At 41.7% G+C, this 14,308-nt stretch overlaps 2 protein-coding genes across 2 annotated transcripts; both read right to left on the bottom strand.

Annotated features, from left to right (window-relative positions):
* Positions 1-378: 378 nt before the first annotated feature.
* Positions 379-7,060, bottom strand: atp6v0b (ATPase H+ transporting V0 subunit b). The gene is made up of 8 exons (XM_036554966.1): positions 6,956-7,060; positions 5,769-5,817; positions 5,571-5,654; positions 4,972-5,049; positions 4,598-4,667; positions 4,360-4,411; positions 2,297-2,487; positions 379-1,016 (listed from the first exon to the last, which is right to left on the bottom strand). The coding sequence occupies exons 1-8, from the start codon at positions 7,020-7,022 to the stop codon at positions 990-992; spliced, it is 618 nt and encodes a 205-aa protein (XP_036410859.1). The 5' UTR covers positions 7,023-7,060; the 3' UTR covers positions 379-989.
* Positions 7,061-12,905: 5,845 nt separating this feature from the next.
* On the bottom strand, positions 12,906-13,664 carry zgc:113691 (uncharacterized protein LOC503529 homolog). Its single transcript, XM_036553885.1, has one exon. It carries the CDS (start codon positions 13,662-13,664, stop codon positions 12,906-12,908), a length of 759 nt encoding a protein of 252 aa, XP_036409778.1.
* Positions 13,665-14,308: the final 644 nt, after the last annotated feature.

The raw sequence follows: 14,308 nt of genomic DNA, 5'->3' as shown, positions 1-14,308 counted from the left end.
TAAGTACATTATGTACCTCTTTAATGTCTGAGAATTTCTGAAATGATGCTCATCTAATCTTAATATGAAATTTTCATCTACTGTACAGTAATAGATTAACCTAGCGTGGTTGCACAAAAATACGTACGTTTGCAAAGCATGTCCTTACCTAAGTGTGGGGGCTTTCATGCACATTTTTACTTTGATGGATCTATTTATGATTACCCTCAGAACAAAGACCAGCAGAGAAGCAAGCCAGACACACCCAGTACAGAAGCACAGGAGAACCTGGGTAAGATACAGAAAGGACAATTTGCCCCCGTTCCGCCCAGACTTTACACAGGAATGGCTGAATACTGCTAACACGTTCAACACCCATTCAAAAACAAAGGTTTTTCATGTCACATACCAAGAAGAGACCGTCTCCAGCAAGAACCGCTGGAATGCAAGATTTTCACAAACCCCACCATAAAATTTACACATAATACACTTAGGACCATTTCAGATCAGCAATGCTATGTGCTTCAGGATACTGGTGGCTTTTAATAGTGTGTTTCCGGTCAGTGTGGACATTTCTGAAAGTGCCTTTCAATAAAAGGTTTATGATTTTTACTCGATTTCTGTCTTGACGCATTTATGTTGTCTTCAGGAATATTTGGAGAATAATTCACACAAGCAGTAAAAGAAATGTTTTTATATTTCACACATAATGCTATCAATGAACCTGGCCACACCACTTTCAGTTTGGATGTGGGTAGCTGCCTTCAAGGCCTGCACACTAGTCGCTCCTGACTGAAATGTGCACTTGTTAGATTAGGTGGTGCAGACATTACTCAGCTGCTGACAGCAGGGGATTCACAAACCAGTCACTCTTCAGCAAATGAGGGGTTAAAACAGGCGTGAGAAAGAAAAAACATTTAAATAAATTACTAAATATATACACGATTCATCTGCTTATCCGGAACATCACGTTTCATCTCCTGTTGATTTTGTGGCCTCGTCACATCTTTTTAGTCTCCCATTTTTACTTTTGAGGTCTGCAAAAGGAGAAATACAAGAACATTTTTAACCACACGCATGAAAAAAAACAGACATTGTATCCTCCACTCTAACACAGTTGCTATACTGGCCTAGGTTTCCGCCTCATATGAAGCACAGCCTGACTGGGTGAAGGCTCCTGCTTCCATTAGTGTTATTAAAAAAATGTTGTACAGACAGCATACTATTCCAGGAAAAAAGCATCAATACCTCTACCTTCCTGGAAAATAGTTAATCAATTTCCATAGTTCTGAGTAAATGACTTGGTAAGAAATGCCATCCCCTTGAGTTTTCAGTTGGAGAGCCTTTGGATCAGATATTCTTGTTCAGCTTTCTAAATGATGACATATCATGGCAAACTGTCCTATCCTGCTTTCGCACAGATTAGTCCACAGTGTACGCTCCTGGTGCTTTAAACCATCTTCATGCAATCACGCTGGTTCTTCACTACGACAGAAAAGGCTGTGAACCATTCCAGAACATGAAAAATGCTACATTTTAAAAGCATACACTCCTGGCAGACTACCCTGCTCGGCAACCTCTGGCCGACTTGTCATTCCTCGTTGAGAGGGCCCATCTTATAGGTCACAGCTACTCTCTGCTCTGGCCCCCCAATGGTGGAATGAGCCCCCCACAACAGTCAGAACTGCCCAATCACTGACCATCTTCCGCCATAGACTGAAAACTCATCTGTTCAAACTGCATCTTGCAACTAACACCTCAAACACATTTGCTACGTCTTCAAACGCCCTCTTGCACCCAGTATGGAATTTATCAGTATATGACATGGTATGCAATAACACTATCAGATTGTGACATTTGTAATTTAGTATCATCTTTACTCCTAGCCTAACCATATACGCACATTTGTAAGTCGATCTGGATAAGTCTATCTGCTAAATAAATAAATGAAAATGTAAAGGATAAGAACCTAGAAAATTTTATTTTGTTCTTTTGGCAGAACTCTAAGACAGGTAAACAGAGTCATTATCAACACTTTACCTTACCATTATAGCCTACCATCTCTCTGATCATGGCCTGCACTTTCAATTCTCAAAAAAAACCTCATCAATAAATATTTGAGAAGTAGACAGTGGAATGTTTTTGTGGACCACTGCTGTCAGAGGTCGCTGGCCCCCAGACAGCTGGCTGATAAATACTCAGTATGTTTATGTAGGTGCTTTTCCTGGGTATTCGATTCTGATGAAAACTATACAATGCTCTCGAAACACTTCTCCACCCTGCTCCGCCCTCCCTTCCCAGGGCCACCCCCAATCACCTGCAAGATGGCGACAATAACTCCGAAGAGGCCGATGGCACTGCCGAAGATCTCCACGATGAGGATCTTGACGAAGAGGCTGGCGTTCTGGGCGTCAGCCAGGGCGGCTCCGCTCCCCACGATGCCCACGCAGATGCCACAGAAGAGGTTGGAGAAGCCCACGGTGAGACCGGCGCCGAACATGGAGTAGCCTGCAGGGGGAGACAACGCACGTACGAAATTACTGCATGTGACACACACCAGCAGCAGTCAAAGTACCAGCGCGGGTCACGCGTCAGCCCTCCACCAGATTACTACTGGCGGCAGTGTAGCATAGTGGTTAAGGAGCAGGACTCGTAACCGAAAGGTTGCCGGTTCGATCCCCGCTGGGACGCTGCTGCTGTACCCTTGGGCAAGGTACTTAACCCACAATTGCCTCAGTAAATATCCAGCTGTATAAATGGATAACATTGTAAAGAACTGTAACCTATGTAAGTCGCTTTGGATAAAAGCGTCTGCTAAATGAATAAATGTAAATGAATAAATGTAATTTAGTTAGGAGCTCCACAATATCAATTACGCGTGCATCCGCTCAGGATCAGACTAGATTTGTGACATGTACACGACTTAATACAAATCAACGGGAGTCACTCAACCTAGACATACCCATTATACGGGGGTCAAAAAAGCGGTAAGCTTATTATATGCACAGGCCATGTACGCCGTCTTTCTTGTCTTTGCTTGTACAGCTCTACTGCTTTGCAGAATAACTCATTGTTCCGCTACTTTTTATTCTTCAGAGCAGGGCCTTCAACCCGATGGGTCTGGACATGAACGATTAACAGCAGCTGCCCTCGCCCCCAGTCTCCCCTTAACAACAAAGCTGCCTGGAGCCCACTCTCCAACCACACATGGAGATACCATCATAACCACATTTTGCAGGCACAATTAACTGAAAATTAGCACCATATGACTCTGCCTTTCTGAACAGACACTAGGGCTGTGCGATATAGCCGTCGCGATATATCGCATAGCTATTTTTAGCGCAATAACAGCTATCCCCGGTATGTGGTGTTAGGTTTCTTCTGCCGTATGCTTTTTCCCTTTAGCCATACCTGATGCGGGAGCACACCTCCAGTTTTCCGAGGCCATGTGAAATGCTTCCGGGGGAAAAAACGCCACTCATATCTATTCAATGTTGATATCACAGCAACAGCACTATGCTGCTTCCATGTGGTAGACAGAAACACATGGCTACAAAGATAAAGAGTGAAAACATATGCTATGCGTTTCTCAAAGCTAATAGGTAAGTTAAACAACACATAGATAAAAGTGATATTTTTCTGCCCCGGAAGCATTTCACTGAACTTTGGAGGTGTGCTCCAAAGGTGTACTGACATGCTGGCATGCAATTTTCTTAATAGATACTTCCACCCACCAGTGCACTGGGGCAGACAATGGGAGCAAGATAAATGGTCGTCACTGACATGCAAGTGAGTTGGCATGAGAGTTTGGCAGTCTACAGTTCGGTTGAAATCTGCTACCTGTTGCTAGTCACGTTAGCTAAACAATGTAATAGACTGTAATTAAGCTGTAATTAATTACATAAGTACTGATCATAAGGAGTCGGGTGTAATCCACTAAATGGTTGCGTGATACATAATACATAAGACCAGACATAAACTAAAGGAAGTACTAACTACATATACATCTTTCCTTGAACACAACAAGTGCAAAAATTGAAATTTATCTTTAAACCAAGCCACTGAAAACACAGGGCACAACCTTCAGCCTGGACACTGCCGGTTTTATTCTTGCAGTCATTAGCCAGCTATGCTCAAAGTCTGCTACAGTTGGAGATAACTGGCTTCACCCTGCAGGAGTTGGGTGGGCTTATATGTGCTTATAAGAAGCTAAATTATACTCAGTGTGAGATGCAGCAACCATCCTGACAGCAGTGGTCTTGCTCTCCAGTAGAGCATTATGGGATGTTTTATGAGTAGTGATAGCCTTAATTTGTGAACTCAACAGGGGATTGTGACGTTTATGAATATTGAGAATTTTTTAAAGATAGACTCTGGTACCTGCTTGGTAGTTTCTGGCTCCAATAGTTTCCGGAGAGGTACCACTGAAGTTCTAAGAGGGAAAGATATGAACACACAGTAAGACACTCATAAACTGAGCCATTAACATGAGCTGGAGAGTTTAACTGCGTGTGGATGTTTCAAAGAGAGTTGAAAGGATGACATCGAAAAGCCTTGTGGTATTCACGTGAATTATTTTATAGGCACAATTCAGGTCATCTATCTTTATGATACGTACCTCAGCCATGTTACTTATGACAATAGCCATTATGATCCCATAGATGGCGACAGCTTCACAGAAAATAATGCTGTAGACAAATTAAAAACACAAACCCAATATTCAAGGTTATTACCAATAAAACAACCTCCAGCCACATGGATGCAATGTCTACTGGGTTCAGGTGACACTCATTACAACAATGACGTCAAGCAAACTTGTACTATGTACAAGCATGTGTACGTGTATTTTATATTCCACACAACAGAAACATATTTTGAATTGGTTTCAGTGGGAGCATTTGAATTCTACAGTACAACAGCACAGAAAATCAGTGTTATTGTATCACACAGGGTTGTTCAGAAAGCACTGAGAGAAACCACAGCAATGCATACCTGACCAGATTCTTGGTCTTAATCCTAGGTGCTTTTACACCACCTCCAATGATGCTGGAACCCGTGATGTAGATACCCCTGTAGGGAAAATATACTACATGTGAGTTGTATTCACATTATATGCTGTAGTTCTACCCGAATAAGCCTGTCTGCTACACTAATTCATTAGTAGTATTAACAACCACAAATGTCATTCTGTTACTAGTAGTAGTTGTATTTTAAATTTAAAAGGACTTGTATATTAGAAATACAGCAATAGCACAATAATATCAGCACCAAGCCATTAGGAACAAAATCACAAGTCTGGATTTCATGTGTCACACTCACATGTCGCAAGACTGGGAAACCTGAGTAGGAACCATCAGGACATTACTAATAGCAAGTTCCCCTATAATTGTGTCTGTCAAAAAGAGAACTAAGAATCTATGTAAAGCAATCATATTACCGCCACTGACATTCAGAAAGCAACAGGCAAAAAAAAAACCAAAATCTGTAATTTTAGGAAAAACAACACATCTCATCCACAATTCTTCTCATATTGCAGCTCTGAATGGGGAAGTTCCCAAGTCTAATAAGCAGAGGATGCACTATGCTCTTACCATGCAGCTCCAACCACAGAGAGGGAAATGGCCAGGCCTATCCCCAGGTTAGCCCACATAAATGGGGACGTCTCTGTAAGAAACCTGGAAAAAACAAAACAACAACAATGTCTAACTTTCGTCTTCAACAACTTGTTGAAAACAAGCCCAGCTGTATAGCTGTCCTTTTATTACACGCCAAATGGAAGTAGTACTCACCATGCCACGTCGAATCGGAATCCAAGGTCAAATATTGTATAGCAGATGCCTGAAAACAGGAGACAAACAAGTGTGCCATGATCAACATGCTTTCTGCATTCAACGTTTCATAAAGAAATAAAAGTCAACATCTTCAGTATCTTAGAGGCACGCAGTTCCTGAACTTAAAGAGTTCCGATGCAAAGCAGCTATGTCTGATGGCCATTTCACGCTGTGCTACAGAGACTCGTTTGCAACTGGGTCTATTTGCATAGACAAAGACAATAGTACCTACTTTAAGGCTGCAACACGCACTTATTTATAAAATGTGAGAGCATCCGATCTGGTTGCATGTTAACACCAGGGCAACAGGCATCTAACACGGAGTTTGCTGTAATTAGATTTTCCAACCTCCAAGGCACTGGAATGTTACATTGCAATGGTAAAGTGTCCGGACACATTAGTGCGACCGCCCACCCCCGTACCGTGAAGTACTTTCACTTCCCATATTCCTGCAAAACCGTTGCTTAAACTCAGTAATACTTTTGCTCTTTTCACATTTTTGCGATTGCCGTTTATAAAATTAGCGGCCGTCGGCTGGCTCTGTGGTTTTACTGTTAAAGGTGTGCACTATGACACAACGTCTGGCTAGCTGTCTATCACCAGCGTGACATTCCTGGGGGAATTTAGGTGCCTAGTTGGCTAACAAGCCATCAATCCAATAAACACAGCGTCAATAATGTGCTGAATGTATGGAATAGAAAATGGAAGAGCCCTCACCTGGCTACGCTAACACTAAATGTTACTGAATTAGCTAGCTAGCTAATCAGGTATACACTAGCCAGCTATACACATAGACATAACAAGCCAACCAGGCAGTATACAGCTGCACGACTGTTAGCCATCTAGCCAGCTCTTGTTTATATTCTGAATAGGCACAACCGAAAGTATTTTCTTCAAAAATACGAAGACGCTAGGCGAGATAGTTAGCAATAGCACCAGAGGAAAACTGCCGGGCTAGCTAGCTATCTAGCTAACTCACTAGCTGTGGATATGTAGGTGCACAAATACGAACACAACAGCTGACACGCTGGCTGAATGTATGCGTTTGCAAACAGATTTGGGAAACGCAACGAGTCAGGTTTATAATATTCCTAACTATTTCTTTTCGTTAGCTTCACGGCTCGATGAGCGATCTGATTGCTTACCGACGATCAGAATGGTACTCCAGAAGGCCACAGTCACCCCGGTGTATAGAATGGCGTGTCCGTTCATGATGCTCTCACGCTTCCAAAATACGTATAAAGAAAGACGTATTTTAATCTAACTAGAGCTAGCTAGCTGAAGATCATGCGATTTTGGCAAGACGTTTTCTTCCTACTCCGTCCGAAAATCGACGGAGCAAAAAGCCTCTACAGCTAAGAGGGAAACGGAGAGGAGTCAGCAGCTGATCATGTGACGATGCGGCTGCGCACACGTGACCCTGCGTCTAACGTCATTCGGTTGCGCTGTCGGCTGTATAGTTTTACCTGTCCATGTTTTGGAGATTATCTGAGAATAGACAGTGATGAATTACACCGATGCAAATGCGTGGTAGAAAGATTAGTGAATTTGCACAGTGTTGCTCCAAACCGCTGCCTGTGTGCAAGAATAGTATGACATTACATCACATACATTTAGCAGACGCTCTTCCCCGGAGCGACTGCAGCAAGTAACACAAGTCCTTCGAGTAACTTGTTAATGGACTCCGAGGGCCTCCTTGTTCAATATCTCTGCAAATTAAGTGTATTGAATTGATCTGAAGAGCCGAAGAGAGCAATATTGCACCGTATATGCAAGGAATAGTTAAACACATCACATAATGGGGAAATAGCGATTCCAGAGACAGACTCTTTCACTTTTAAAGTGGCCTTAGAACAGTATTAAACTGAAGTCTGTGTGAAATGTCATGAATAAAATATGTAGTGGACAGAAAAGCTGCACAGAAAAGCTCTTGCAAAAAAGAATGATATTTATGCACTATGAAAGGTACTAGTGGTGTATGATCTTTTTGTCCCAAGACCATACAAGCTGCGTAACAGCCGCAAAAGAACACAAAAGATGAGATCTGTGCTGTTGTTCAGTGCTGATAGCATCTGTTTTGGTTTCTGCAGTGAATTTTATTTCAATTGAGACTCCATTCCAATATTAATACAGCTGAACATTCAAAGCCACAAAATATCTTATTAAAACTATACAGTGGCATCTTCTCGATTTCAAAGATCTATTTGAACTATTTGCATGTATTGTGGCATATTTTTTGAAATTATGTAAATCATCAAATACTTTATACTCAATACTTTATACTCAATACCAGCAGGCGACAATACTGCCACCTGCTGGTCAAGTGTCCTAACTGCACTACACTGTTCCATCCTGCTTATAAATAACCAGTGAGCAAACCTGAGGCCACTGAGGTTAGCAGTGATATTATCATTAACATGAATTTGATGGATGGTATGCTATTTAAGCAAATATCAGACATGACATTAACATGAATGCATATAAGCATATCACACTACACACTGAAGATTTCTTTAGTAGGGCCCAACCATTATGTCATTTCACTCATTAAATCCACTGATAAACGGCCATTGAGACCTAAAAGAATCTGACTTCATGGGGGATCTTTTCATCTATTTTCCAGCTGATTTCCCAGTTGATTACGTTAATTACAGATATTAAAGTACAGCCAATACAGAAGATGAAACCAATTACAAGCTCATTTAGAAGGCTGTTGCTTGAGAAGTGTGTTTAAAGTGCTTAATGATTCACAGATCCTCTGAGAGCTGGGTTCCACAAACAGAGAGCAAGCCGAGAAGCATGATCTCTGAAATTGTGGAGTTGGGTTTCGGGTGGTCTAAGCTGTCTTACATCTGCAGATCTGAAGGACTTTAGCCAGACACTGGGGTGGAGGAGCTGCCAAATGAAGACAGGGGCTGTGACATTGAGGACCTTGCGGCTGTGGAGCAAGATTTTGTAATCCACCCTGACGTTGATCGGCAGACGGCGTAATTTAAACAGGACCTGGGAAACGTGATATGTGTCTGTGTCAGCTAAAATCCATGCATCAAGAGCCCTGCACACATTGTAGCTTGTTAAGCGCTCGGGTGGGGGGCACCAATCAGGTGGGTGTAGCTGACAGTAATCCAAATGGGAGGTGAAATAAACATGAAGAAGTCTCTCTGCAGCATTAAAAGTTAAGGCAAGCCTAAGCTTAGCAATTTGGTGAAGGTGAAAAAGGAGACCTTGGTTACATGTTTTATATGGGCTTCACATTGAAGTGTTGGCTCCAATGCTGGCTTTCTAATGTCTTTCAGAAGGTCTGCAGGTTTTAGTTCATTAACAGATTTGCGAGCAGTCAGCATGGACGTGTAAGACGAGTCCATGTTGGTGGATTATGTGTCCCAGTGGAAACATGTACATGCAGAAGATCAGGGGCCTGAGGATGAAACTTTGTGCGACACCATACTTCATTACATTACGTTACATTACATTATTGGCATTTGGCAGACGCTCTTATCCAGAGTGACTGACATAGATTACAGTTTTTTACATGTTACCCATTTATACAGCTGGATATTTACTGGGTTAAGTGCCTTGCCCAAGGGTACAACAGCAGCGCCCCAGCAGGGAACCTTTCGGTTACGAGTCCTGCTCCTTATCTTTATGCTACAATGCCTGCATCTAGATCTGCATTTGCCAAGGGTAACGAACTGGTGCCTGTACAAGAAGACTTACACCAACAGAAAACCATTTTAATATGACTCCATGTTTGTTCCATATGACTCAGTCAGATAGTGTAGTAGGCGGTGTGGAAGGCCTAAGTGCAAGAGAACACTAGCATTGGCATGAGTAACGCTGCCATCAGCAGACAACAGCAAAGCATTGGTGGAGCTCCTGAGTGACTCCGTCTGCACAACATTCCTCTCCAGTGCAGGCCAAGCCCTATTGCACGGGTTTGACAAAAATGACTGTCATTTGCCAACAACAACCATGAGCCCATATTAGCAGAACAAATAGATTTTATTCTATCGGGGATAGGGGCGGTAAGGGTTAGCCAGGTTCTCCTCGTCTCATCACTCATGAGGACCCTGTGAGGACCTCAAAACCTGTGATTTGATCAGATGATGTAGAACCCCTCCTCCACTTGGAACCCACTTCATTGTGGTGCACTGTGAGACTTTTAGTCTGCTAAACAGTCATTGGCCTGCATCCATGTGATTCACAGGACTGCATTTGTCTAGCTTCATCTTTCCTGCATGACTGTAGAAATTTGTTGCAGTGAGACAGGCCTTGTGTGCCAGGTCCAAAAGGGTTGTATATAACAGAACAGTATTAAATAAGCAAGTCATTGGTTACCTTCAGTCTTTATTTTGTGCTTTGCTCTGAAACATGATTGAAAAAGTTCCAAAAAATCATTAGACATCAGGAAGTTGTTTATTTGCTCAAGTACACATTCCAAAACCTTGACAAGAAAAGGTAAGATAGAGACAGGTCTAACATTTTTTTAACTCATCTGGACTTAAGCCAAGCTTTTTCAGAACAAGGGTTGACAGGAGTTATGGGTAGGGGAAAAATCCATACTCATGAGATTTGTTAATGATTTCTCTTACAACTGGGACCCACAGAATGTGTATAAAACATAAGGGAGGTTGGTATGAGATCTAAGGGACAGTTTGAAGATTTCATTTCTTCCATATAGCTTAAATGCAGAGGCAAAGGCAATAGTTTCATATTCATAAAGGCTGTGTCAGGTTGGAATACCAGTACAAGAAGGTCTACATCTTGTGGGGTGAAAATGCATACCTGACCACTCTACTTTGGCCATTATTGCACAGGGCAGATGCTAAACAAGCTGGCCAGTTCAGCACACACAAGGGTGGGAGGGAATGAGTGTTCACTGCACAAGCATAATGGGTCTATACTGCCACAGGCTGCTGGGCCCTTGCATGGGAGACTCACTGTCAGTCTATCATGCCTGTTCTTTCTAATCCACTGTACTGAATGAGGGCTGGTCTAGGATTTTCTGCAGTGGCTGTAAGCCTGTATGATACTGGCAGCAATGAACATACATTGCAAACATTCCAGAAAAGAAAAACTGTGAGTTTTCTCTCGGCACAAAAAAAAGCCCCCAGAAAAAAAGAGAAAACAAAAATGCTCTCATAAATGAAGAGTGGAAGAAATTAAGGTATCTGACCATTTGTGCAGTCACATACCATACGTCCCAACTCATGGAAGTTTGCCATGGAAAATAAATATTACTCCACCCTGATCCATTAGCTATAGGTAATATCTACAGAAGATCAAAAGTAGATTTTTAACTGCCTTATCAAGTGAAGTGTAACAAAGTGATGTGTTGGTTACTCTTCAGACCTAAAGCTCAGGTGACCACTGCAGTTGAACGCCAGCTGAGCAGCATGAAAGGTCAGATAAGTGGGTTCATTTCCTCCCATCCTCACGCAAAACCTCTTGCACTTCAGAAAGGGTTCTGTATGCCATCTAATGCATGTACACCATGGAAACCTGCCGTATGTCAGCAAAATCCCCCACCTTTTCTTTTATTGACAGCTAACTTTCATTTCATCTGCACAAGAATAAGTAAACAAGTCCATCTCAGTATATGATGTAATTATAATCCAGCACAATACACACACCAAACACTCAAATGCAATGAAGACACTAACACATTGACTTATGCCAATTTTATTTAAAGGCAGAAGTCACAGAAGACTAAAAGTTTCTCTTCCAGTTTGTGATGGTTCTACTGCCAGACGCTTCAGTCACGGGCATCCTGTGTTGGTTAGAACCATCATATTGTCAGAGGAGATGGGGTAATTTGTTGATACCAGCTTCCTGCAAAAAATACAAACATTTCCTGAATGTATCATGCATCACTACCAGCTGCTTTTACACTACCTTTCGATTTGAGAAGGGGAAATTGCCCAAACTAGAAATAAGATTACTGTCTGCTCTATCACCAACATGTAACAGTAAGGTGAATACAAGGTTTGCACGTAAACAACGGGGATACAAAACGCATTGATGCAGTCAGGTCAGTAAATATACCCAATTAAAATGTATATGTAAAGTATATTAGCACATGGTTTCCACAATAAACATTCATGTATAGATACAAAAATCCAAGATAGAGACTGCAGAATATAGACACCATAAAAGTGACGTTTGTTTTGAAGAATCCATTTCAGTACTCATAATGTCGGCAACTATAAAGACTACTTACTAATAGTGTCCCTCAGCCCAGGATGGACTGGGGACAGCTGGTGGAATATCCGAGACTAGCTTACTGGTTGGTGTGTGTGTGTGTGTTGCAGAGTTGCAACATACAACTTCACCCTGGTTACGATAGTATAATAGCATAACACATATTAAAATCAAAGAACAAATTATGAGGCTGACAAACATGTATTTTTATAGCATAGCTAGAAAGCTACATGTTAAAATGATCCGTAATAGAGAATAGATGATTGACATCTAGTTAACACAAGTTATCGTCAAACCTTCTAATCAAGAGCAACGGGCAGTGCCATTAAGCGATCGGGAGGAACCGTTATTGGCAGCAAATAACTATAGATAATTTCGCATACTCACGGGATGTCCATGCTCTCGTAAACTCCTCAAAAACGTAAAACTTAAACCATGTAAACTTTAAGATGATTAAATTCCTAAATCAGTTCGGTTATTCGCCACTTCAAATTAACATTAGAAGGCCGGTGAACCTCGACCACAGAAGCGGTTTAGGGGAAGTTCTTAGCTTGGCCTATGTTACGCCTGACAAACTACCCTCTTTTGCTGTAGGATTTAAACAAGACACAACTTTCCATATATGACAGAAAACACCATCACTTTAAAACGTTTTATGGTTTGTTTGAGGTGATCAAATATATACAAACATTGTTACACAATAAATTTGAAACCATGTACAATGACACTCTACAATAAAGCTTATATTTAAGGTTGCTTACTATCCAGATAGGAAGCTACAGGTCACAGCTGATCGGGGGTCAGCTTTTGTTTTCGCTTAATATTAGTACACTTTAACGAATAGCTACTCCCAGTAGCGCCTCTTATATAAAAAAGCGGTCCTTGTTTTGCCTATTAATTCTGTACACTTTTCGGTTCATTGTGCATTAGAGATGTTTTGTCTCGGTGCACACCATTTTGTAAAATGCCGCGTTTTTCTAAACTTGACTTATTTCTCTCGGTCTCCCGTCGACCTTGTTTAATTTCAAAGGCATTAGCGGGTAACTTCTGCGTCAGGTTGATAGACATCTCGGTTTGTACTCCTTTGTGCGCCACAGGTCGTTGTTTTTGGGCAATAGCCGGGAGCGACAGCTGCTCTCTCTGCGCTTTCTTGTCCTCCCAAAGCTTCAGCAAGCGGCGCTGGTTGTTCGTCATATCCTTCAGGTTTTGCTGCAATGATTCCACTTGTTCTTCCAAAATAGTTTTCGAAGTGACCGTGTTGGCCAGCTCAGACGTGAGATCGTCGATAGTCAGACTCAGCTTTCCAGCTTTTTCTACCAAGGAACTACACTGACGCTCTTTTTCGTGCAGGTCGTTGATTATGTCCTTGGTGGTTTTTCCTTGAAATTTGGGACTAGATTCCAAACCCAGATCGGCCCTTAGCGTTTTCACCGTTTTCCGCAGTTCCTTGTTGTCCAAAGACATGTTTTTAAGTTTCTGCTTAAGCGCTTCGGTTGACCTCATCCTGGACTCGTAGTGCCTCAATTTGTCCCTCAGAAGATTTTCCCTGTGGATTGCATCGTCTCTCTCTTTCCTGCATTTTTCCAAGAGTTTTAAAGTCTCATATTTCGTCACCTTGTCCACTTTGGTTAGTTTTTCTGTCGACGAGGCCATCACAGCACTTAACGCAATAATAAAACACGTTCACAAACACATGGTGGTCGTAGAAATTGACTTATTATTTGACGCCTGCTTTATGATATTCTAATTAGGTCATTTTCACGAGCCACTGCAGTCCTTGGTGTTTGGTGTAAATGTTTAGAATCATAAAATCCAAAAATGACTGCTGTAATGCACAGATCCAAAGGTTTCTTCTTGAATTCACACTTCTGTTGTCTTTCATAAGAATGGCGGGTAGCAATGACTGCGTTGAGCGTTTGACTTTCCTTCACTGGGTTATCACTTGGAGAGCCAGCCTTTGTGTAACTCTAAGCTAAGGCTAGAATGACCATTAATTAGTGCAAACCACACCATTGACACAGTTTCAAGTGACACAATTTTTCTATTTTGTTAATTAGAAACCTTAACTTTAACAGAGTATTCGCCCTATGAACACATTTAAGCTTCCTTTTGAATGTCCCATTTAAATGTATAGATTCTGAACTTTTTTTGTGTTTTCCAAGGACAAAGGTCCTATGAATAGCACTTTCCATTGGATTAGATCTGCCTGGCACTAAAACAGTGATACTTTAGATTTTATCTGTTGGACACGGCCTTATACTGAATTTCAGATTGATTGACTGTTGGAATGAAAACAT

The sequence above is a fragment of the Megalops cyprinoides genome, chromosome 20, assembly GCF_013368585.1.
Source record: "Megalops cyprinoides isolate fMegCyp1 chromosome 20, fMegCyp1.pri, whole genome shotgun sequence".
NCBI lineage: Eukaryota > Metazoa > Chordata > Actinopteri > Elopiformes > Megalopidae > Megalops > Megalops cyprinoides.
Note: the sequence above shows the minus strand (reverse complement) of the source record. Positions and strands in the feature narration are given on the sequence as shown.

Excerpts from the sequence above, each read along its gene's own strand:
- atp6v0b (XM_036554966.1), bottom strand. The coding sequence starts at position 7,022 with ATGAACGGACACGCCATTCTATACACCGGGGTGACTGTGGCCTTCTGG. Across the intron at positions 5,050-5,570 it reads TCTGTGGTTGGAGCTGCATG|GGGTATCTACATCACGGGTT; the intron begins GTAAGAGCATAG and ends TTTTCCCTACAG. Across the intron at positions 4,412-4,597 it reads TCATAAGTAACATGGCTGAG|AACTTCAGTGGTACCTCTCC; the intron begins GTACGTATCATA and ends TTTCCCTCTTAG.
- zgc:113691 (XM_036553885.1), bottom strand. The coding sequence starts at position 13,664 with ATGGCCTCGTCGACAGAAAAACTAACCAAAGTGGACAAGGTGACGAAA.